This window comes from Chrysochloris asiatica, unplaced genomic scaffold (genome assembly GCF_000296735.1).
Source record: "Chrysochloris asiatica unplaced genomic scaffold, ChrAsi1.0 scaffold00043, whole genome shotgun sequence".
Taxonomy (NCBI): Eukaryota; Metazoa; Chordata; class Mammalia; order Afrosoricida; family Chrysochloridae; genus Chrysochloris; species Chrysochloris asiatica.
Genome location: NW_006408561.1, coordinates 18,994,595 through 19,020,225, shown reverse-complemented (window position 1 = coordinate 19,020,225; position 25,631 = coordinate 18,994,595). Strand labels below are relative to the sequence as shown.

The following is a 25,631-nucleotide window of genomic DNA, read 5'->3' as shown; positions in this document are numbered from 1 at the left end:
GTTATTTATTCTCCAAGAAAATTTTCTGAATTATATACATATACACACAAATTAAAGAGTACTCATGTTTAAGCCATTTTAGAAAAACCATGAATGATATTATAAACTTCCTTTGCAACTTAATAAGAGTGAGTATGTAATCGCCATATTAATTTTAACTGCTGCTTAAATTCTATACCCTGACACATCTAAATATATTTGAGCATTTTTCATTGATTGACATTGTACTTCAAGAATATTTTATTTTACACACACAAAAAAATACTGTACTGAATGTTCTTGAATGTCCACATTATTGCCTGTGGTATGATTTCTCTAGTATGGTTGAAGGAGGTTCTGGGTAGTCAGTGTGCTTAGCCACTAACTAAAATGTTGGAAGTTCTAGTCTACCTGGAGGCATCTCATGAAAGAGGCCTGGGGATCTATTTCTGAAAATCAACCACTGAACGCAGTTCTACTCTGGCATACATGGGGGTGTCAACTCAACAGCAAGGATACAGTTAGAGTATAATTGCTAAGTTGAGGGGGTAAATGCTTTGTTTCTTTCAACACTATCTTACTGTAACTACATAGAGTTGGAGAGAAAATAATATCTTTAGTCAACAGTTCTAGGATCAAAAATCTTAGCAGTTAAAATTTAAGTTGCAAACTCTGAAAAGTATATTTATGTGGGTGTTGATGTGGATTGTGACAACGTCTGTATGAGTACTGAGGTATTTTTGGACCTTGGCAATGTCCAGAAGAGCTCCCATCTCCTTGTCACTAAGTCTCATTTGACTTTTCTTGGTGATACAAATGACTGTTTATATTGACAGCAGCAAGTCTAGTTCTTTGTCTTGGTTTGGTTACTTAAACATAAAGAATCTATATATGGAAAAGATGCTTGGTTCCTTCCCTGGAACAAGCTGTCCCAAACATCTTTCGGCTTTAGAAGTGTCTGGGCAAGAATGAATAGCTCTCATGTTCTCATATGAACAATACCTGCTGGGTAAATGAGTAGCGAGAGAAAAGAATCAGCCTGTGAAAGTCCACACTGTGGCTAGCCAGTAGAATGGATAAGTGAAATTGCTGAACAGGTTTTCTGCCCTGTGTTTCATTCTTCACAGGTCACTGGGACCTTGGTTTTCACTGTCTTCACTGCCGTGCTAGGCTCCTTCCAGTTTGGATATGACATTGGTGTAATCAATGCACCTCAACAGGCAAGTGGAACATGTACAACTTCTCTTCTTTGGCAATTTCTGTCAGTGAGAGAGAGAGAGCTATCACATGTTCCTGGTACCTGAAGATAAAGTGTGTCCATGTGGGGACACCAGGTAATACCAGCCTTCTGTCAGGGACCACGTGCATGTCTCCAAATCTCATAAACTGTTTTGCTGTTTTGACTCCTCAGTCAGCAACTCTCACCAAAAAAAAAAAAAAAAAAGGTCATAAATAATACTTGATTGCTGAGTACAGTTTGCTGAACTCACAGAAAATTCCAACCAGAAATCACATGCCCAACCAGTTTTTAAGCTTATTGCAGCATTTATTCAGGGTTCCCAAGAATACATGAGTGAGAAACTCCAAGTAGTAAGAGAAAAGTACAGAATATATTTCATTCAGTACACAAAAAATTTATTATTGAGCACCACCAGGCACTCCTCATAAACCCTATACAGTATGTACAGCAGTTAACAACAGCAACTTTTTCTGTATTAGGCATTTTAAAATGTGCTCTTTTCAAGTCAGTCAACCCAACAACCTTACTTTTCCCATTTCCAGCCAAATGAAAACCTTTAGTTTGTTGTTAAGTGCTGTCGAGTAGGTTCCACCTCATAGCAACCCTGCACAGTTTCCAAGGAGTGACTGGTGGGTTCACACTGCCAACCTTGTGGTTAGCAGTCCAGTGCTTATCCTACAGTGTCACACCGGGACTCCATTAGGAGCCATAAGTACAGAAAATAGTATAGTCCTTCACCTTAATATCCCATTTCTGTCTCCTACAGTTAATTCAAAGCAAAATAATATAGAACTGTAAAATAATAGTCAAGAAGTCCAACAAAGCTTTTACTTTCTCTATAATGACTATTAGAATATTCTAGTTTTGTTTTGTGCTAATTTCAAATTAGAATATTCTTGTTTTGTTTTGTGATAATTTCAAATAATTTCTGAAACTTTTCTCATTTATTTTGCTCGTCTCTACCAGTGTCCAATTAATGGACAGGAGAGATATGTGATTTTTCATAGCTTTCTGTTGTGGCACTCACTATAGGATAAGCACTGGGTTACAAGGTGATTTTGAACCTCACCAGCTACTCCTTGGAAACCCTATACAGGGTCACTATGAGTTTGAACTGACTCTATGGCACTTAACAACAACAACCTATAACTAAGAGAAACAGGAGGCCACTCTCCCTCTCCTCTTGCCCCCTCCCCCCCCACCACCACCACCACCTAACTGAAGACTATCAAAGTATTGAGGACAGGCTTGATATCTGATACTTCTTTCTGTCATCAGTGCCAAGAACAGAGAAAGTACTCTGGTCTCTGGTGCGAGCAGGTACTGGGTGTCTAAATAAATTCATCATGATTCCACCTGCTTTTCTTACAAGGATGATCTAAGTTCTTACAGGGTGTGAATTTTGCAGTATATGCTGACCACAGCTCATCACCTGGAAAAGGTTGCTCCTTGGGTCAAAGTTGTGTTCTAGTTGAGTGCCACATATCATCCTGAGTGCAGTGGTGCCTCACCATGGCTTAAAGGTCTGGGGCCAATCTATTCAGGTCAAGCAAGCTTCAGGTCAAGACCTCTTTCTGTAGTAGGCTACCTGAAATTCGGTTCAACTTCACCATTACCTGGAATTGGTAGAGGCCATTCTCTTTTTTGTGGAAGACCCTTCCCCCATCTTAGTTAAACCATCTTCACCAACCTTAGAAGGAAAACAAGACGAAAGTCTCCCATCCTTCGATCTACATCCCAGAGCCAGAGTTGGAACCAGAGATCCCTTAACTGGCATCCATTTGTTTTCTCTTGATAAATCCTCCTTTTCTGTGTGTTTAAAAAGCTGCTTAAACATATTGATGTAAGGATGGTCATTCAATCCTATGCTTTTTTGTTAGCTGAATGATATTTGGGATTGTTTTGAGATATGTAGAAATAGCCCATTTTATTATTATTAAAATAGCACATGCTGACAGCAGAAACAATAAGAAAAAAATCAACTATAATTCTCTCACATAGGGAAAACTGCTCAGAACCTTCAGAATATTTCCTTCTGCCTCTTTTTCTATGTAAATTATTCATACAGGTGACCTTCCAAAGAGGCAATTGTCTTGATCAGGCTTCTTGTATCATAAATGAATGTCAATTCTCCTCCTCACACAACTGATTTACACACATAGGACTTTGCCCACCACTAGAACAGCTGCATTCCAGGTATTTGTTGGAGAAGGTCATCACAGCTCACTGACATTGAACAGCTTTCAAATGATCATTAAGAGGAATGCCACAGGAAGAAGATAGCCCAAAGGATACGCTTTGGTATGATAGATGCCTCTACTGAAGTACAATTTAAGACTTGATTTTCTCAAACAAAATTTTGAACATTGTTCAGCTTATTACACACTGAACCTATGAGGACCACCAGGAGAAACTTCCTGTAGGTCTCAGGGGTCACTGATTTCAATTTATCTTTGGAATTCATCAATCATACATCTGATTGTTTTGTTTTCTCCTCTTTGCACTGGCTGCTAGGATGGTGAATGTGTAGCTTACTTCTAGCAAGAATCCAGTACTTAGTGTTTGAATTGTTATGCAAGTCTATTCTTAGCCTCATCTTATATTTCCCAATCTTTTTTCTTATATATATTTTAACACTTGTATTGAAATATTTATGTGAGCAATTAAAATCCTGTTGTGCAAAAGTCACATTAGCATGAAAACGGATCTTTTCAGCATGCAGACTATTTTCAATTTGAATGGTTGCCAACAATTAAAAATTGGAGAATTTTACATAAAAATCTGGATTTCTGACTTTCATTTAAAAATGTAAAATTATGCAATACTAGCCTCCTGTTTGCAGTTGCCTCCATTTGAGTGGTAACTGTGATTCTGCTTCATAGTTCCAACTGTTGTTGCTGTTAAGTGCCATCGAGTTAGTTCCAACTCATAGGGTTTCCAAGGAGTGGTTAATGGGATTGCACCACCAACCTTGCAGTTAGCAGTTCAGTGTTTATCCTACAGCACTAGGTCCCAACTAGTCCCTATTATACACCTACTGGTAGAGGACGGTTTTCAATCTTCTGTTCATCAAGGTACTTACCGCCAATGATTTATTCCTACCTGGCTCCCATTAGCAAGAGAATTTGTGGCCACTCTTTCACAAGGTAGGAGTCCTGGTGGGTTAATGTGCTGGACGCCAAAATTGGTTTCAACTGCAATGTCGGCAGTTCAGGTTCACCAGCTGCTCCTCGGAAATCCTATACAAGGTTGCTATGGGTCAGAACCGACTCAATGGCATTCAACAACAACAACTTTTATAAGGTGTGGTCAATTGTGAATAACTCTATTCATGTTTGTATGTGTCACACATAATTGGTATGGTTTTACTTTAATGAAAAAAAAACAACAACCCAATATTTTCGAATGTTTGAAATACTGGAGTCATTTTCATTTATTTTATTTCCTCAGATTATAATTTCCCATTATAGACTCGTGTTGGGTGTTCCACTGGATGAACGAAAAGCTATCAACAGCTATGTTATCAACAGTACACACGAAATGCCCACAATCTCATACCCAGTGATCCCAACACCAACCCCTTTTGTTGAGGACGAAAGTGTGGCATCTGCTGGCATGATCACCATGCTCTGGTCCCTGTCTGTGTCCAGCTTTGCTGTTGGTGGAATGATAGCGTCATTCTTTGGTGGGTGGCTTGGAGACCAACTTGGAAGGTAGGCAAATTTCATAGACAGGCATGAAGCAACTTTCATATTTTCATCATGTTAGAATGTGTTTAGAAAAATGTTATCTTTCTTTTAATGGAATAATTTCAGAGTTGTTTTTTGAACTCATGACTAAGATCAGAGTTCAGTCCTGTCAATGGAAAAAGCTGTTGCAATAATCTGGATCACTGTGGAGGCATTTATAGCAAAAGAGAATCTAATGTGTATTTCTAGATAATCCCTTTGATCATCTGGCTTTCTAAACTATAAATTGGGTTAGGAAAATTCTGCACAAATGGTTATTCGCTTAGGAACTCAGCAGAAAAGTCAGTGTTGGAATTTTTAACCTGTCAGTGGGCTTCAACAAATCTTTCCATTTCTCAGGCATCCAGTTTTTCATTTTCAAAATAGAATCTGGCATTTAGATCCATCAGTCAAGTCCTAAGGTCAAGTCAGTATCCCAACCACCAATTGCCCAGTGTGCATGGCCTGGGGTTTCCAGCTGCTGCTATTAGCTCAAAGCCCCAACCAGTGATGAAGCAAAGGGTGTCTCTATTTCTCAACTCAGGCTTTTATTATGTGTTTTGGATGTAAAATATCAGTGGAGCTCCTTTACCCTCAAATTTCACTTATGCATGTGACACACTAAAGCTATTGAAATTCCAAGCCACTTTACTTAAAAAGGAAATGAAATTTTAAAAATCAAATGATTATTTATTTCTTTAGATTTATTTTCTGCCCTTTAAGCCCAGCTTTTATATATTAATAACCTTTTTTTTTTAATTAGAAAAATTGTTAAGTGTCATCGAGTCGGTTCAAATTCATAGGGTTGCCAAGGAGCAGCTGGTGAGCTTGAACCGCCGGTCTTATGGCTCAAACCAACCTTGCAGTCCAGAGCATTAACCCACAATGCCAAATGTGTCAAATATGGAAAATTTAGAAAATGCAAAACCTTTAAACATGTAAATAGCAACACAGGCAATTAGCTTAAAGGCTCCAAGATTACTATTCATTTAATTTTTCCAAATACAGCTACAAAGTTATAATTTTTGCCTCTCTGGCTATTAATATTTTGATAACTTCTCCCTCTCCCCAAAGCCAGAGCTTTTGCATAGTAAGGCTGTTAAGATGTCTTTGTAACTCAAAAGTTTCATGATCATCAGATTTTATTCTTGTTCTTATTTGAAAAGGCCTTTCCTCAGCTGTGACAGCCCTTATCATTTTTTTTTAAATCAACTTACTGGTGTACTTAAATTTTAAATCAAAATCCATAGAAACAGTTTTTAAGCTAATTTTCATCATTTAAAAATGGTTTCAAATTGCACCAAATTAGTTTAAATAGTAAATGGAGAATATCCAGATTATTTTGTACATAAATTAGATAAAACAAAATAAATTTTAAAGCATATTTCTTCCCACCCCTGAAGAAAAAAAAAATGTAAATTCTTGTCATCTCTCATTTAGAAATGAGGTTCTGACAGAACCAGAAACTTACCCTAAAGCTTCCCATTTGTGTCCTAGTAATGGGACGAGGATATGCTTTCTCTGAAGTCTTCGGATTGAACATCCACACATGATGACCATTTGTCAAATGACTTGTGATAAACTAAAAATGAGGTATCTTCCATATCAAGAGAAAAATGACCTTCCTTGAAAAAAAGCCATGAAGTTAATTCGTCATCAAAATTAAGACAAAAGAGTTGAATCTTTCCCACAATTTTATGTTTCCCAGGGAGATTCACTGGGAAATGACATGATTTTTAATGAAGAGACTTGTCATTTACTGATTGTAGGGACATATTTGAACATGTTTTATTTGGGATAAACCCATGCATGTATAAACTGGAAACCCCCCCAGTAGCAATACTTTTTGACTTACCTTTATACACCTACATAAAATTCTAATTCTTTTTCTTGATTCAACTGTTTCAGGTATTTATAGATTATTTGATTCTCTGGGTAGTGCAAACAGTTAAGCATTCAGCAGCTAACCAGCAAGTTGGCGATTCAAATCCACCCAGAGAATCCTGGCTATCTACATTTGAAAGGTTACAATCATTAAAAACCCAATAGAACACTTCCTGCTATGAAAAAGCATGGAGATAACATAAGTCAGAATTGACTTGATAGCAACTTTGTTTTGTTTTGTTTTCTGGTATGGGTTATTTATTGTCAGCTATCTCTCACATCTGAGCAGAAGTTAAAAGTCCTTAAAGTGTATAAAGCATTCCAGCATCTATTATTTGGTGGTAAAGATGAAGGACTTTAGGGCAATCTGTCATCATCAAAAATCCTTTCAGGTTGCTTCTTTTAAGACCTTTATTCCCTACCCCTTCCCTAACCAACAGCATAGTCTTCTGCCTAAATGGTAAACACTTAACATAAATTATAGACTCGCTTACCTTCTGTCCTTGTTAGAGAAAAAACAGACTGCAGCATCTGAGCATCTCTTCAAAGCCTTTTCTAAACTGCAGCTCTGGGGATGACCAGCTTCGAAATCACTCTTTTCTCCTGGCTTCTCGGTAGTTGATAATGGTTTACAATTCAATTTCAACAAATAATTTGTATTTGTTTCCTGTTGATCTTTCACAAATTGCCACAAACTTAATGGCTTAAAATAACTGTCTTAGTTATCTAATGCTGCTATAACAGAAATACCACAAGTAGCTGGCTTTAGCAAATAAATTTAAACCCCCACCATTTGTGGTTGTTGTTAAGTGCCATCGAATCAGCTCCAATTCATAACAACCCTGCATAGGGTTTCCAAGGAGTAGCTGGAGGGTTTCAACCACCAACCTTTCAGTTATCAGTCCAGGGCTTATCCTACAGTGCCACACCAGGACTCCTCTCACCATTTGTTGCTGTTGTTGTTGTTATGTGCTATCAAATTGGCACTTATTCATAGCGACCCTATGCATAACAGAGTGAAACACTGCCCAGTCCTGGGCTAACCTCACAATTGTTGCCACACTTGAGCCCATTGAGGCTGTCACTTTGCCAATCAATCTTGCTGGGGGTCTTCCTCTTTTTCTCTGACCTTCCATCTTACCAAACATGATATCCTTCTCTAGGGACTGGTCCCTCCTGACAATATGTCTGAAGTATGAGAGATGAAGTTTGGTCATCCTGGCTTCCAAGGAGCATTCTGGCTGTACTTCTTCCAACACAGATCTGTTGGTTCTTTTGGCAGCCCATGCATGGCCCTTTTAATATTCTCCTTCAACACCATAACTCAAATGCATCAATTCTTCTACTATCTTCCTTATTCACTGTCCAACTTTTGCATGCATATGAGGTTATTGAAAATACCATGGCTTGGGTCAGATGTACCTCTCACCATTAAGGAGGCAAGAAGTCTGAGTTCGAGGTGCTAGCTCTAGGGAAAGGCTTTCTTTGTTGGTGTACAGTTTATGAGGCAGGTCCTTGTCTCCTTTCAGCACCTGTTGGTTTGACATCCCTTGGAGATCCTTATGTATGTCTTGGCATAAGGTTCACAAATGCAGGGTCCCTGGATCTAAAGGACATGCTGTGCTCCCTGCTCTTCTTCCTTGGTGGTAGTAGGTGCCTCTATTTCTACTCATTTGTTTAATCTCTTTTATATGTCATAAAAGATTGACTAAAACACAAATTAATTCTGTAGATTGTATCCTGCCTCATTAACATAACTTCTGCTAATCCAGGCTCATTAACATCACAGAGGTTAGGATTGACAATGTATAGAATGATTATGTCTGATCACAAAATGGAGGATAATTATGTAAAATTGAGAATTATGGCCCAGACAATTTGGCACATATTTTCGGGTACATGATTCAATCCATAAGAACAATCTAAATTTATTTTCTTTCCATTTTTAGAAGTCTAAAAACCAGTTTCACTGGGCTAAAGTCAAGGTATCCTTCTGGAGGTTCGCAGGGGAGAATGTGCCTCTTTCTCTCTCCAGCTTCTATTGGTCACCTTGATTCTGTGGCTTGTGGCTTCTTCCTCCGTCTTTAAAGAATGCCACTCAATCTCTGAGTCTGATATCACTTTACCTTCTCCTCTTCTGGAACAATATCTGCCTGTATCTCCTTCTTAAAGACATTTGTGATTGCATTGTAGGGCCCACCTGGAAAATCCAGATAAATGTCCCCATCTCAATGTTTTTTACTTAATCATCTCTGTAAATCCCTTTGAGTAAAAGGTAGCACGTTCTCAAGGTGTGGGGATTAGGAAATGGGTATCTTAAGAGTCCTGTATCCAATGGACAGTCATTATAGTATGAGATTATGAACATTTATTCTCCAGGAAATGGAAGGTTGATGTTTTGTTTGCTTAGGAAAAGTTTACCTATCAAAGCTTGAAACATTGAAATAGAACAAAACAATGTATTTTTTATTTCTTCACTCAGCTCCAGGACTCCATTGATTGAAATTAATTCCTAGATTCTGGAGATATGCTGACATACAATGCTAAAATAAATATAATGTATGGTTCTCTCTGGTAAGACTTAAGGAGCTCCGGTAGCGTAGTGTTACTAGTTGGGCTGCTAACCTCAAGGGCAGCAATTTGAAATTACCAGATGTTTCATGGGAGAAAGATGAGGCTTTCTGCTCCTATAAAGATTTACAGTCTCAGAAACCCTATATAAGGTCATTATGAGTCAGAACTGACTCCACAGTACATAACTACCACCACCATCATGATAAGACTTGGGGTCCTGGCACTGTAGGATAAAGCAATGGACTACAAGGTCAGTTTGAACCACATGGTTAGCATTTCAAATCCACCAGCCATTCCTTGGAAACCCTTTAAAGCAAGGGAGAAGAACCTCTCAGCTGCCAAAATTGATTGCATTATTCACATGCCATACAAAATTATGAACTTAGAAAATAGCCTGCTCTCTTTGGTCAAACGTTTAATGAACTCACCCCGATATGATGGCTGGACTGAAGTTGCCTTGACAGGGATAGACCAAATGATTTCTTTGGCCTCAGGGCCCATGGGCTAGACGCTCCACACCACTGCTATACAGGGTCACTATAAGTCCAAACCTACTCTATGTCACTTAACCACAAACACAACAACAACAATGAGTTAAATAAAAGAATGTTTACTTTTGTTTAAGTCTCATTTAAGTAAGAATTCTAAATAATCCATATAAAATAAACTTTCACTTGGAAAGATTCTCTTATTATCTACATCATGTTGAAAGTTGTGTGTGCCACTTAAAACAAAAGCAAAGAGACAAGGTATTATAGGTTACAACTACAGAAAAGAATTCAGCTATCAACAAGAAATTATTCTTTGAAAAATCATCTTACAGTTTTAAGAAATAATTGCTTGATGGTAGCTAAATTAGCTAACTGTTTATAACAGGGTTCAAGTGTTAAATGATTGAAATGGAAATGCATAAAGATCGATATCCTAGGCATTACTGAGCTGAAATGGACTGTTATTGGCCCTTTTGAATCTGAGAATTATATAATTTACTATGCCAGGAATGACAAATTGAAGAGGAATGGCATCCGACTTATCATCAAAAAGGACATTTCAAGATCCATCTTGAAGTTCACGCCTACAAAGAAGACCAATTAATACAATTATTATTCAAATTTATGCACCAACCACTAAAATTAGCAATGATTTAATTGAAGAATGCTACAAACTTCTTCAGTCTGAAACTGATCAAACATTGCAATCAAGATGCACTGATAATTACTGGAGATTGGAATGCAACAGTTGGAACTAAAGAGGAAAGATCATTGTTGGAAAATATGGCGTTGGTGATAGAAATGATGCTGGAGCGTGCATGATAGAATTTTACAAGACCAATGATTTCTTCATTGCAAATACCTTTTTTTTAAACAACATAAAAGTCAACTATACATATGGCTCTAACTAGATAAAATACATAGAAATCAAATTAAATATGTCTGTGGAAATAAACAGTAGAAATGTTCCATATTATCAGCCAAAATAAGGCCAAGGGCAGACTGTGGACAGACCATCAATTGCTTATATGCAAGTTCAGGCTGAAGCTGAAGAAAATTAAAACAAGTCCATGAGAGTCAAAATATGACCTTGAACTTATCACACCTGAATTTAGAGACCTTCTCAAGAACAGATTTGATAAATTAAACACTAATGGTTGAAGACCAGAAGAGTTGTGGGATGACATCAAGAACATTGTACAGGAAGAAAGCAAAAGGTCATTAAGAAGGCAAGAAAGAAGAAAAAGACCAAAATGGATTTCAGAAGAAACTCTGAAACTTGCTCTCCAGCATTCATAAACTAAAGGAAATAGAAAAAATAAGGAGGTAAAAGAGTTGAATAGAAATTTCAAAGGTCAGCTCAAGAAAACAAAGTCAATTATTATAATGAAATGTGCATAGATCTTGAGTTAGAAAACTAAAAGGGAAGAACAGGCTGAGCATTTCTCAAGCTGAAAGAACTGATGAAAAAATTCAAGACTCGATTTACAATATTGAAGGGTTCTATGGGCAAAGTATTGAACAATTCAGAAAACATCAAATGAAGATGGAAGGAATACACAAAATCATTATACCAAAAAGAAATGTTTGATGTTCAGTCATTTCAACAGATAGCATATGATCAAGAGCCAATGACACTTAAGGAAGAACTCCAAGGTACATGGAAATCATTGGCAAAGAACAAGTCACCAGAAATAGATGGAATGCAAATTGAAAAATATGTCAACAAACTGATGTGGCACTGGAGGCACTCACTCACCTATGCCAAGAAATTTTGAAGACAGCTACTTTGCCAACTGATTGGAAAAGATCCATATTTGTGCCCATTCCCAAAAGAGGTGACTCAATAGAATGAAGAAATTGTTGAATAATATCATTAATATTGCATGCAAGTAAATTTTTGCTAAACATAATTCAAATATGGCTGCAACAGTGCATTTTAAGGGCACTGTCACAGATTCAACTGGATTCAGATGTGGAAGTGGAACTAGGGATACTATTCCTGATGTCAAATGAATCTAGGCTGAAAGCAGAGTGCACCAGAAGGATGTTTACCTTTATTGACTATGCAAAGGCTTTTGATTGTATGGATCATGACAAGCTATGGATAACATTGCAGAGAATGAGTATTCCAGAACACTTAATTGTGCTCATGAGGAACCTGCATATAGACCAAGAGGCAGTTGTTTAAACAGAACAAGGGAAAACTGAATGGTTTAAATTAGGAAAGGTGTGCACCAGGGTCATATTCTTTCACCATACTTATTAAATCTATATTCTGAGCAAATAATTCAAGAAGCTGTATTGTATGAAGAAGAACATGCCATCAGGATTGAAAAAAGACTCATTAACAATCTGCAATATACAGATGAAACAACATTGCTTGCTGAAAGTGAAGAGGACATAAAATACTTGTGGATGAAGATCAAAGACCACAGTCCTCGGTTGAGGTTGCACCTCAGTGTAAAGAAAACAAAAATCCTCACCATTGGACCAATAAATAACATCAAGATAAACGAAGAAAAGATTGAAGTTGTCAAAGACTTCATTTTGCTTGGATCAACCATCAACACTCATGATAGCAGCAGTCAAGAAATCAAGCAATGTTTTACATTAAGCAAGTCTGCTTCACAAGACCTCTTTAAAGTGTTGAAGAGCAAAGATGTCAGTTTGAGGACTAAGGTGTACCTGACACACAAGTCATGCTATTTTGAATAATCTCACATGCATGTGAAAGTTGGGCAATGAATAAAGAAAACCATAGAAGAATTGATGCATCTGAGTATGGTATTAAAGAAGAATATTAAAAGTATTATGGACCACCAAAAGAACAAAAAATCGTTGTTCAAAGAAGTACAGCCAGAATGCTCCTTAGAAGCCAGGATGGCCAGACTTCGTTTCTCATACTTTGGACATTTTATCAGGAGGGACAAGTATCTGGAGAAAGACGTCAAGCATGATAAAGTGGAGGGTCATTGAAAAAAAGAGGAAAAGCCTCAATGAGGTAGACTGGCACAGTGGCAACAGCAATGGACTCAACTGTACCAATGATTGTGAGGTTGGTGCAGAGCCTGGCAGTACTTTGTTCTGTTGTTCATAAGGTCGCTATGAGTTGGTCCCAACTCAATGGCACCTAACAACAACAACAAAAGTTTTAAATCATTATTTATCACCACTGATCATCACATCCTTCATTTGGTTGAAACCAGATTCTTCATCATAGCTATTATTTATTGTTATTGCTTTGGCCTATCAATAAATTCAGTTAGCAATCATGGTTTAAGATTCCCTAGCTAGTTTTTACAGCAAAATTAAAACAATCATTCCTAGATTAAAAAGAGAAAAAAAATCTCCATATACTCAGAAAGCAAATATTTATTTATTTTTACAGTAGAGCAAATACTTTTATCAATCTTCAATGCTGAACTTATTAATACTTATTTTTTAAATTTCAGAATCAAAGCAATGATGGCAGCAAACATTCTCTCGTTGCTTGGAGCTCTATTGATGGGGTTTTCAAAATTGGGGCCATCCCATATTCTTATAATTTCAGGAAGAAGCATATCAGGTCTCTATTGTGGTAAGTCTTACATGCACACACACACACACACAAAAAAAAAAAAAAAAAAAAAAAAACAACTTTGTCTGAAAAGTATTCTGTAGGTGGAGGTGATAACATGGAGGGAATTTTTTAAGCCTAAAATGGTATCACAGAATATAAGGGCAATAGCATAAAGTCAATAATATCCTGAGTGAGGAATATTTAGGACCAATAAGTGGGAATTTTAATCCTTTCTAGTGGCATCCTGTCTAGTTTTAGGATCTCAAACTAGAGAGTTTTTTTCATTTATTGTCATAGATTGAATTGAGTCTCCAGCCATATGTGCCAGTTTCGCTGGGCCATGATTCTCATTGGTGGTTATGTAGTGATGTAGTTATCCCCTATGATGTGATCTGATGTGATTAGTCAATCCATTGTAACAGGATTAATGTGTGATAGAACAACCTTACTGAGGTCACAGCCCTGATCCAAGGTAAGGGAAGTTTCTCTGAGATGTGGTCTGTAACACCTTTTTTCTTACAAGAGATAAATGGAGAGAGAAGTAGCACAGGGACCTACTTAAAAAAAAAAAAAAAATCAAAGAGCCAGGAACAAAGTGCGTTCTTTGGACCTGGCGCTGAGAAACTCCTAGAGACAGGTGAAGATTGATGACAGGGATTTTCCTCCAAAGCCAACAATGACAGAAAGACTTCGAACCAGTACCCTGAATTCAGACTTCTAGCCTCCTAAACTGTGAGAAAATAAGTTTCTGTCAGGTAACGTCATTGACTTGTAGATTTTTGTTATGCACCACTAAGACGTCTATTAAATATAAAGGTTTCTGCATAGAATTTGGTATACAGTAATCAGCCAAGAAATGGTAGCTGTTATTACTCCATTGTGCAAAGGAAGACAGAGGACTGCTATAACCAGAACTCCTAACTCTGCCCGTACTGTCCACCTCCCTACTTATGTTTCTATCTCCCTCATCTGGTAATACCTTGACATCCTGGCCCATTTGTCAGACCATCTTTCCTTGCCCTGACTGGTTCTAGAGGTGATTCAGTGGCAGTGAACACTGGAGAGTGAATCAGGCAGTGGCAACTGGTAGACAATTACCCTTGAGGAGCTCAAAGTGGAGAAAGAATGCTCATTAGGGAACTCCACATCCGAAAAACTGAAATCACTCGTTCTTTTTATTGTTGCTGATATTAAGTGCTGTAGAGCTGATTCTGACCCATAGCTACCTTGCATAGGGTTTCTGAGGAGCAGCTGGTAAGCTTGAACTGCCGATCTTGCAGTTCAAACTTTAGTAACCCTTTTCAAACTTCCCCAGGCAACTAATCAGCAGAAATCTGAGCAAGTTTCTAAAACAACTTGCCAAATCTTAAAACTTCTCAGTGCCAGTGAAGCTCTAGACTAAGGTTTTCAGTAGTTTAATCCAAATTGTAGCTGCCTTTCAAAACTAGTATCCACGTAACACGTGTACCTCCCTTCACCCCTCACCAACTATATCCCATTGTCTCAATTATTAAGATAAACATGATTCCTGGTTTTATGCATGTGTATGGGCATTTAGTCCTGGTGTGGTGCTATAGAATAAGTATTGGACTGCCAATCAAACTGTTGGCCGTTCAATCCCACAAGCTGCTCCTTGGAAACCCTATACAGACTTCCTATGAGTTAGAACCAACTTGATGGCACTTGACAACAAAAACAGTGTGAACTATGTCATAAAACTGACAACATGGCATTTAGGGTAGAAGAAAGGGAAAATTATTACACAAAATTAAAATATAAAATATTTCTAACACTTTTATCTGCAGTAGAGAAAAGACTATTATTTCATGTGTCTTCAATTATCACTGAAAACAAAAGTCTAAATGTCCACAAATTAATAACTTAATTAAATGTCTCCTTTCATTATTTTAAATGCCAGTACAAATAACCAAAGGTCAAAGTAGCTTTATCCAGGTGAAAAGTCAACACACACTGTGGGAAGAGCTTTGGACTGAGACTGAATAAATTCTGGTACTGTCTCGTTCTGTCTGGTCTTCAATATATTTGTTAATTGAGACTCAGTTTCCTCTTCTGTAAAGTGCAGCTAATAATACCTATCAGAGATGCCCAGATCATTCTTCTTCTTTCTTTCCATTTTTTTTTTTCAAATACAGTGTAAAACAATTCACAAAATATTTTTCGCAAAGTTGAAAATACTATATATTGTGTAACAGTGGTTACTGGCATATCCAAGTTACTTGTATTCTCATCTTTTTAAATTATGCCTAGTTCTATTCTGGACATTAAGGAGCTCTGGTAGCTAGTGGTTATTAGTCTGGCTGCTAATCTAACAATCAGCAGTTCAAAACTATCAGAGGTTCCATGAAAGAAAGACGAGGCTTTCTGTTCCCTTAAAGAGTTATAGCCTTGGAAACCCTAATACAGGGTCGCTGTGAGTTGGAACCGACTCCATTACCACCACCACCACCACCACCACCACCACCATCCTGAACATTAAAATTTCTTAAAATGATAGCAAATAGTGTAAGACTTCAGATTCATATAACTTCACATCTGAGAACATGTCTACACTAGTGTATTCTTGAGGTATAGTAGTGGGTTTTACTCAAAGAGAGTCAGTACACCTTAGAATAGAGCTAAATGAATGTTTTCTTTTTTATGATCAACATGGCAGACATTAGGGAGTTGCGTGCAAAATTCAGCAGAAACGCAGATGCCAATGGTGTAAATATTCATTTGAGATAGGAAGAACAATTTGAAGTATTAAAAAAAAAAATTGAAGATAGTTTCCAAAGAATCTTTTACACAAACACAATCCATCTCGTTTGAAAGGCTCTGTAAGCAAAAGCGCTGATAAATCTTATTTTTAAAGTTTTAAGGAAAGGCCAAATATTGAATTAAGCCTTCCCTTATTGATCGTTCCCAGCAAATGGCTGAGAACGCCACCATTTCCAAGTGATTGCAATCATCTGTGTTTAAGAAAGCTCCAGAAGGCAAAATGACCTGCTGCTTTTCGAAGTTTTTATTCTGTTAAGTGACGAAAGTCTTTCTAAAGCCCAGTATTTGCAAAGAATAGAGACATTAGATTACACAAGTCAGAGTGATTGGGGAAAGGAGATCTCCAAAGTTGCTGAGTTTCGTACCGTCTCTAGACCCCACCATCACCGTAACAGTGGTCTTGAGACATCTCCACATTGTGGAAATTTAGATAGGTCTTATAGTTCGTTATAAGGAGCTCTGGTAGCTTAGTGGTTACGAATTGGGCTGTGAACCCCAAGTTCAGCAGTTCGAAACTATAAACTGTTCTACGGGAGAAAGATGAAACTTTCTGTTCCCATAAAGATTTACAGCCTCGGAACCCTTGTACAGGGTCGCTATGAGTCGAAACCGACTCCACAGCACATAACCACCCCACCACCACCACCACCATAATTAGTTCTATGGCTAATGATCTGTGACCTTGAGCAAGTGATTTCCTACGATAAACACTGGACTTAGAACCACAAGGTCCGCTCACAGTTCGAGGCCGCCAGCCGCTCCGCGGAAGACAGATGAGGCTTTCTGTACCCTTGAAGATTTAAAGCCTCGGGAATCCTAAACAGGGTCGATTCGAGTCCGAACTGACTCAATGGCACTTAACAACAACAGCAACTTAAAAAAGGTTGGCCTAGATAATGTTCTAATTCCCTTTAATCCCATGAATCTCGATTAAAAATATTTAAAATATCCAAGTCTTTCCTGAGACCATCTAAGGAATTATGATCTAAACTAGAAAATGTTGTTGTTGTTAAGTGCCGTCGAGTCGATTCCGACTCATAGTGACCCTGTATAGGGTTTCCAAGGAGTGGCTGGTGAGTTTGAACCTCTGACCTTTTGGTTCAGCCCCACCTTGTGGTCCTGCTCTTATCCCATAGCACCACACCAGGTCTCCAAAATAAAAAGTAGTAACATGAATTTTAACTAAGCAAAGCAATGTTATGAGGAACTGTGATGCTGTAGGCTAAGCACTGGACTGCTAACCACAAGGTCAGTGGTTCATACCCACCAGCTGCTCCTCAGAAGCCCTATACAGGGTGGCAATGAGTTGGAGCTCTGGTAGTGTTGGTGTTGTTGTAGTTAAGTGCCGTCGAGTCGGTTCTGACCCATAGCGACCCTGTACAGGGTTTCTGAGGCTGTAAATCTTTACGGGAGCAGAAAGCCTCATCTTTCTCTCTGGTAGGGTAGTGGTTTCGAATCCTGCTGAGAACTGCAAGGTCAGCAGTTGGAAACTACCAGCTGTTCCGCGGGAGAAAGATGAGGCTTTCTGCTCCCGTAAAGATTTACAGCCTCGGAAACCCTGTACAGGGTCACTATGAGTCGGAACCGACTCCACGGCACATAACCACCACCACCACCATGAGTTGGAAATGACTCAACAGCACTTAATAACTACATCATTTCTTACTATCATAATCCTTACTTCAACTTCATTTGGGGACTTCTCAACAAATGCTCATATTCTTTGCATAAACTGTGTCTCTGGCTGACGTCCAGGGCTCTTCCTTTCCATGGACTTAGAAAGGGCCTTTTAGTCAGGATATTACGTGTACTGACACCACTTATGACTATGGAGGTAGTCCTTGCTGTGTTTTAAGTTTCATGTTCTTGTTGCATGCAGGGCTGATTTCAGGGCTGGTTCCAATGTACATTGGTGAGATTGCTCCAACCACGCTTAGAGGTGCTCTGGGTACACTTCACCAGCTGGCCATCGTCACGGGTATTCTTGTTAGTCAGGTAATAATCTTGCCCTCTTCTCCTTTCTGACGGCCTGATCTCACTGAAGACTGCCACACAGAAGGAAGACATTCCACCGGCAGTGGTAGAAGTGTTGTGGAGACACAGGCTTATTAGCTCAAAATGGCATTATTTTCAATCCTTACTTTTCCCCTTGAGGGTTGGTTGGGTTGGCACTGGAGGTAACCTGGCAAACTTCCAAATAATCTTGCATTTCTAGAGCTAGTTTTAGAATTGAATTATTCCATTTGGATATCGAGAAGCAGAAATGTTCCCAAATTTGGGACATTTGCTGATCGTTTGTTTTAAGTATCTTCCCTGAAAATTTGGTATCTAAATGATTATCACAATGGCTCCTGTTCAGCTGGAACGTGGGCTTGCAGCCTGATTCTATCCTGCCCTTTTGCTCTGTGATCTAGGAGAGAGGGCTTGGAACCCCACCCCTAGTGCTATATCTGTCACATGTTTGTTCTTATCACAGTAATTATTATATATATAAAGCCCTATTATTTTTTACCTATGAAGGTATTAATAAGCAAAGGTTAAAGTTATTTATGCTTTTGATGCAATATTATTCCATCCAGTTGCCTGGAGACTTTACATGCTGTAAATTGCTTTAGATAGCAAATGTGTTTAGGCAAGTTTGGTCGATTACTACCTTAAATGTCCCATGCAAGTTTTGAAAACACACCTAGGTTAATTTTAAAAAGCAACAACAAATAGTCCCTAATTTTGTTAGGGTGAAACTTACTAGTACAAGTTTCTATCTTGTGGATATGTGAACGAATGTTGTTAGGAATTACAAACGTCCAATGTACTTCTTTAACAAGTTGTTACAGAAGGCTACCTTTTGATATTCTTCCTACCTGCCATTTCAGATTGTTGGCCTTGATTTTATCCTGGGCAATCCTGATCTGTGGCACATAATGCTGGGCCTGCCTGCGGGGCGAGCCTTATTCCAGACTGTGCTGCTCTTTTTCTGTCCCGAAAGCCCTAGGTACCTTTACATCAAGTTAGAAGAGGAAGCCAAAGCAAAGAAAAGTAAGGTTGTGGGTTGTTTCTCTTTCCTCTTATCGTTTTGGACTTATGAGCTAATGCAAAACAGTGTGCATGAATGGTTGCTTGTGAAGTCGGTACCTCTGCCTTCTGAATGCAGCCAGTGATTATATGTTAGAAGACTGTGAATCAACAGTTTTATATGATTGTTGTTAAGTGCCATCAAGTCAGTTCCACCTCACAGCAACCTTATATAAGGTCCCCAAGGAGCAACTGCTTAGTTTGAACCACCGACCTTGTGGTTCAAACTGACCTATTGGTCAAGTTCATTGTTCTGCAATGCCACATCAGGACTCCTATTTGCACCCACAAAAATTTGTTCCAATTCAAACCAGAAACTCACATGGAGGATATTGGACTTAATCAGAAGCTTCTTAAAGATCCTCCTATGATTATAATGATCATAGTTTTCATTACCATAGGATGAAGCCAAGTGTACCACTTTTTTTTTTTTAAGCAAAAGATCAGTATTTAATTTAACAAAAAGTTATTTCCAACCACCCATGCTATGAAGTAATAAAAAGAGTCATGTAAAACTGTAGCTGTTTCATTGATATAATAAATTTATTTTTATTTGGGCCAGAGTTGATTAAACTTGATCATTTTGGGGAGAACAGGCTTGAAAAGACTCAGAGGATGTAGTGATGTTTCCAAAGACATGGCTGAGATAAGAAAAGAAAAGGAAGAAGTATCAAGTGAGCAGAAGGTCTCCATAATCCAGCTCTTCAGCAATTCCAGCTACCGAAAACCCATTCTAGTATCCCTGATGCTGCATATGGCCCAGCAGTTTTCTGGGATAAATGCGGTGAGTTTAAGAATGCTCCCTAACTTTGAAGAGCAAAGTAAAATCAAGGTAGAGAGGGAAGGAGATAGAACTTTGAATAGCTGAAAGATATTTTTAAATGTTGACACCATGTGTCTTACTACAAAACAAAAAAAGAAAAGAAAAAAATTTTGAGTTAATATTAAATTTCCTTTTCTCAACTAAATTCTAAACTGTCTATAATCAATAATATTATATGTCCATTATAAGCTAAGAAGGAAACAGTTATGATAAATACAAAACAAGGAAAAAGAGAATGTTATACTAAAGAGGTAAGAGGTTCCATGACTCCCTTTAATCTACCAGATTAGCTGCAAAGCTAAACTTGTGCCATTCAAGATTTTCTCATTCTATTGGGGAGGAGGGCAACATACAATATTTACAGCAGTATGAAATGACATAATGATGCTGAGTGAATATAGATACGACATAATTGAAAAGCATACTGAATATAGAAGTAGCCACATTTTCAGTTATGAATTGAAAAGCACCTGCGTTATACAGATCAAAATGATCTTGTAGAAACAACTAGCTTCTAGAAGAAAAATTTAAGCATTTGTTACAAAACTGCTGTTGTTGTTGTTAGGTGCTGTCAAGTTGGTTCCAACTCATAGTGATCCTGTGTAGGTTTTCCCAGAGCAGCTGGTAGGTTTGAACTGCTGACCTTGTGATTACAAATCCAATGTTTAACTACAGCACCACACCAGTGCTTTAAAAAAGACTATTATAAACATAACTAAATAATAAACAGCTATTAGGGAAGTTGTGAACCAGTGTTTTCCATTTTGCTAAGACTAGTAGAAAATTTGGAATAAATGCAATAGAAATCAGAATTCTTACATACACTAGTGGGGGTGCAAAACTGACACAACTTCTAGGAAAAGAATTTGGCAGCATCTGTGGTCCAGCAATTATATTTCTAGGTATAAATGTGTACAGATTTCATCAAAATAATTGCATGAGGATGTTCATAGCTGCACTCTTCATCATTTCCCTAAATGGTAGCTACATAAATGCCCATTAATAGTGGAATGAATAACTACATTGTGGTGTACATATTTACAACTATAAAATGCTATATAACCATGATAACGAACCATCTACAAATACATAAACCATGTGAGTGCTTCTCACAAATGTTGAACTAAAGAAACCAGACAAAAAAATAACACATTGTGTGGGGTTCCATTTATATAAAAGTGCAAGACTAGGCAATATTTATCTACAGGGTTAAAAGATGAGAAAGTAGTTTCCTTAAGAAGATGGGTGGAGAAGCATAGAGGGGGCTTCTGGAGGAGTGGACATGATTTATTGCATGATCTGGGTGCTGTGTTCAGCTTGGGAAAATTATTTGTGCTGTACACTTAGGATATGTGCATGTTTTTGCAGTTGTGCTATACTGTCACAAAAAGTAAACATAAATTTAAAAATAAAGAAAACATAGTAGCAGAGTTTTCAGCTAAATATGAGGACTTTTAAGCAATCAGAAACATTAAAGGAAAACTCTGGAGTGAGCAACATAGGAAGTTCTATAGACTAGGGTCCCATTGAAACAACTAAAAATAAACAACCTAAAGTGTCTGTCTTTTGAAACTATCAGTCCTAAATTCTTTGATTAAGGTTAACCTGTTCTCACCTTTCAGATCTTTTATTACTCAACAAGCATTTTTGAGTCAGCTGGAGTCAGCCAACCTGTTTATGCAACCATTGGAGTTGGTGCTGTCAACACAATTTTCACTGCTGTCTCTGTAAGTAAATACCCTAGATAAAGACTCTGCTTGTTCCTCAGTCCAAGAACAGAGAAGAATCTGTAATCTAAAAGGGATCAATAATTTCTTCACATGCTATAGGAGTGTAGAACCAATTGGGTTGTGGCAAGTGTCCTCTCTGAGAATAAGCCAACAACTATACTGAGCTTAGGTATAACTTGAGAAGGTGGCTCACTAGTTCTCCCTATCTGCTAGCATGACATTTAGTTCATTCATTTGTGAATTGATAACTCACTTGGGGGCAGAGGACTTTCTCATTCTGTAAATCCCTTGGTTCCTTCTTCACTCTGGATTTTAGCCAATATAACTAGAAATGATCAACAGCTGATCATTTCTAGTCATATTGGTTCTTCTACCTCTGTTACTCTCTACCCAGAATTGAAGTTTTTTTGTTTTGTTTTGTTTTTACTGCTATATCTTGAGAGAAACCTCTCTTTAGTTTTAATCTAATGGGATTTTTACTGATATAACCCAATGAAAATAAACAAGGTCCTCTCTAATAGATAGCTAAACCTCTAAGGAAAACTAAAAATTTAGCAAATTCTCACAATGTACGGAGCTTCCAGATAGCAAGATTTCTGGCGATGCATAGGGACAATAAAAAGCTTCATGAAAAATGGAAAAACAATTGAAGTTGTCAAAGACTTCATTTTGCTTGGATCAACACTCATGGAATTAGCAGTCAAGAAATCAAATAACATATTGCATTAGGCAAATCTGCTGCAAAACACCTTTTTTAAGTGTTCAGGAACAAAGATGTCACTTTGAGGAATAAAGTGTGCCTGACCCAAACCATGGTATTTTCAATCATTTCATGTGTATGTGAACATTGGGCAATGAATAAGAAACACTATAAAAGTATTGATGCATTTAAATTATAGTATTAGAGAAGAATATTAAAAGTATCATGGACTGTGAAGAACAAACAAATCTGTTTTGGAAAAAGTACAGCCATAGAATAAAGAATGGCAAAACTTTATCTCTCAAACTTCTTGTTATCAGGAGGGACCATTTCCTGGAGAAAGTCATCATGCTTGGTAAAGTGGAGGGTCAGTGAAAAACCGGAAGACCCCTAATAAGATGGATTGACATAGTGGCAATGGGCTCAAATGTAGCAATTGTGAGGATGGCACTGCACCGGGCAATGTTTTATTCTGTGGTACATGGGGTTGCTATGAGTCAGAACTGACTTGAGGGCACCTAACAACAATAGGATTATGTGTAATATTATAAGAGGATGAAGCTAGAAGTGGTGTTGTTGTGGTTGTTGTTGTTGTTAAGTACTGTTGACTTTGTTCCCACTCATAACAATGCTGTATAGGATTTCCAAGAAGCAGTTGGTAACCTTGAATCTTGTGGTTCAAACGACTTTGCATTCCAGCACATGAACCCACAACACCACACCAGGACTCCAGAAGTGGTACAGAACTTGAAATATTTTCTGTTCCCACAAAATGAAAAGACCATACACTCTTCATTCTTTGATTTTTTTTTTTTTTTAGCTTGTTATTGTGAATTGAATAAAGGTGTACAGAGCCAACCAAATTCCTTATACTGTATAAGGAACAATCCAATGTCTTGACAACAATAATACGTTACATAATATAAGCATTAAAATAAACAACAAAAAACAGAAAAATTTCCAACTAATGTAATTTACTCTAAAATGAGGATCATTGGACTTATTTTTACTTGAATGCAGAGAGCTCAGAAAGCATGTGCTTTTAACTTGTGGTCGCAATACTATACTTAATGCTCTTTAGTCACTTGTTTTTCATTCTCTGCACATGGACTTTTAACTATTACCTTAGCATGGTCAATAAATTACAGCCTTGCTACCTAGATCAAAAGGCAGGTTTGTACAGACCACATTAAACAGTGCTGGACCTTGGAAAGAGGAGGAAGGACAGATAACAATGAACCTCAGTGGTTCTGTAGACAAGCCTTTAGAGATAATGCCTAAAGGCCACTCAAAATCAATGAAGGCTTTCTACTGGGATGCAATCCGAGGGACTGTTCACATTATATCCTTTGTCTCCTAGCATAACATTTTTATACAAACCCTACCATCTGTTCAATATATTTTTCTGGCATGAAGACTATTATAAAATACTTTATCTTTATGTATAATAGGATTTAATAATATTTGGCATGCAAAGCATCAAGTTGTCAAGATTGAAGGACCCAAATTCTGAAGAAATCTAAATGGGAAATTTCTACATAATCAGATTTTTGCCTTGCCCCTCCAGCCTCAGTGGAGGGAAAGGAATTGTTTAAATAAAACTATCCTGATTATTTGAAATGCATCTCTTTTAAGTTCATCCTTTTATTCTGTGACAGTCTTAGAGCAAAGGAGTGACATAATGAAAAAAAGTAGTTACTCTAATCTGTTCCTTAGTTAATCAGAATTATTTCATTGTGGTTTGGTGCTGTAGGATAAGCACTCGACTGCTAACTGAAGGCAAGCAGTTCAAACTCACTAGCCACTCCTTGGAAACACTATACAGGGTCACTATGAATTGGAACTGACTCGATGACACTTAATAACAACAAACAACACAAGATGGCATTTAAAAATTTTAATTCTACTAATTTTTGAAAAGTTGTTTAAAAGTTCAAAAATGACAGTCCCTCAGACACCCAGTTCCCTTTCCAAAGTTAACAAATGCTACCAAAGTCCATGTATCCTTTCAAAATAAATAATGCAAATAGAAACATGCACTGGTAACATAGATATTTCACCAGTTTAGTAAGAACATAATCCATCTGTGTATTCTGAATGAGTATTTGGAAAAAAAGAGAAACACATTCCTAGTGCCATGCTGAATAATGTTCCCCAAGTCATATTTTCTTTTATACTCATGGGTCAGTAGAAGAGAGCCTGTAATCCTGAGAAAGAAACAAAATAGAATAAGGTGGAAACTGGAAGGCAGGATAGATCTGGAGAGAGCAGTGACTGAATTCCAGCTAGTCATCCAGGATCTGGGGAGCACATGCTGTGTACAGGTTATGACTGAGGAGGCGTCCCCAGCCATTCATGAGTGTTATGTCTCACCCCCAACACATAGGTTCATGCATCCATGAAAGAGTTGTTGTTGTTAAGTACCATTGACTCAGTTCTGACACATAGTAACCTTGTAAAGGGTTTCCAAGGAGCAGCTGATGAGTATGAACTACTGCCAATCTTATAGTGAGCAATCCAGTGGTTATCCTACAGTGCCACAGTAGGAATCCATTCCAATTTGTTGTTGTTAAGTGCCATCAAGTTGGTTTTGACTCATAGTGACCTTGTATATATTATGGTTTCCAAGGAGCTGATGGTTGGTTTGAACTGCTGACCTTGTGGTTCTCAATCCAGTACTTATCCTACAGTGCCACAGCAGATAATAATTTTTCAGAAACAAAAGAAAAAGACAAGGAACCCTGGTAGCATTGTTGTTGTTGTTAGGTGCCGTCGAGTCAGTACCAACTCATAGCGACCTTATGCACAGCAGAACGAAACCCTGCCCAATCCTGGGCCAACCTCACTAGCATAGTGGATTACAAACCACAAGGTCAGCTGTTCAAATCTACTAGTTCCTCCACAGGAGAAAGTTGAGTCTTTCTGCTCCCGTAAAGATTTACAACGTCAGAAACCCAATATAGGGTCTCCATAAGTTTGAATCGACTCCATGGCACACAACCAACAACAGCCAATAATTTTTTCAGAAACCAAAGAAAAATATAAACACCTTTGCTCTTTTTTTTTTTTT

At 37.8% G+C, this 25,631-nt stretch overlaps 1 protein-coding gene across 1 annotated transcript in view; it reads left to right on the top strand.

Annotated features, from left to right (window-relative positions):
• The window catches only part of SLC2A2 (solute carrier family 2 (facilitated glucose transporter), member 2), a 39,048-nt gene that overhangs the window by 7,368 nt on the left and 6,049 nt on the right, over nt 1-25,631 (top strand). Inside the window, exons 2-8 of the mRNA XM_006861831.1 lie at nt 1,107-1,199; nt 4,670-4,932; nt 13,352-13,476; nt 18,116-18,231; nt 19,110-19,272; nt 19,905-20,092; nt 21,754-21,858. Of these exons, the coding sequence (XP_006861893.1) occupies nt 1,107-1,199; nt 4,670-4,932; nt 13,352-13,476; nt 18,116-18,231; nt 19,110-19,272; nt 19,905-20,092; nt 21,754-21,858 (1,053 nt within the window). The remainder of the gene's footprint in view (nt 1-1,106; nt 1,200-4,669; nt 4,933-13,351; nt 13,477-18,115; nt 18,232-19,109; nt 19,273-19,904; nt 20,093-21,753; nt 21,859-25,631) is intronic.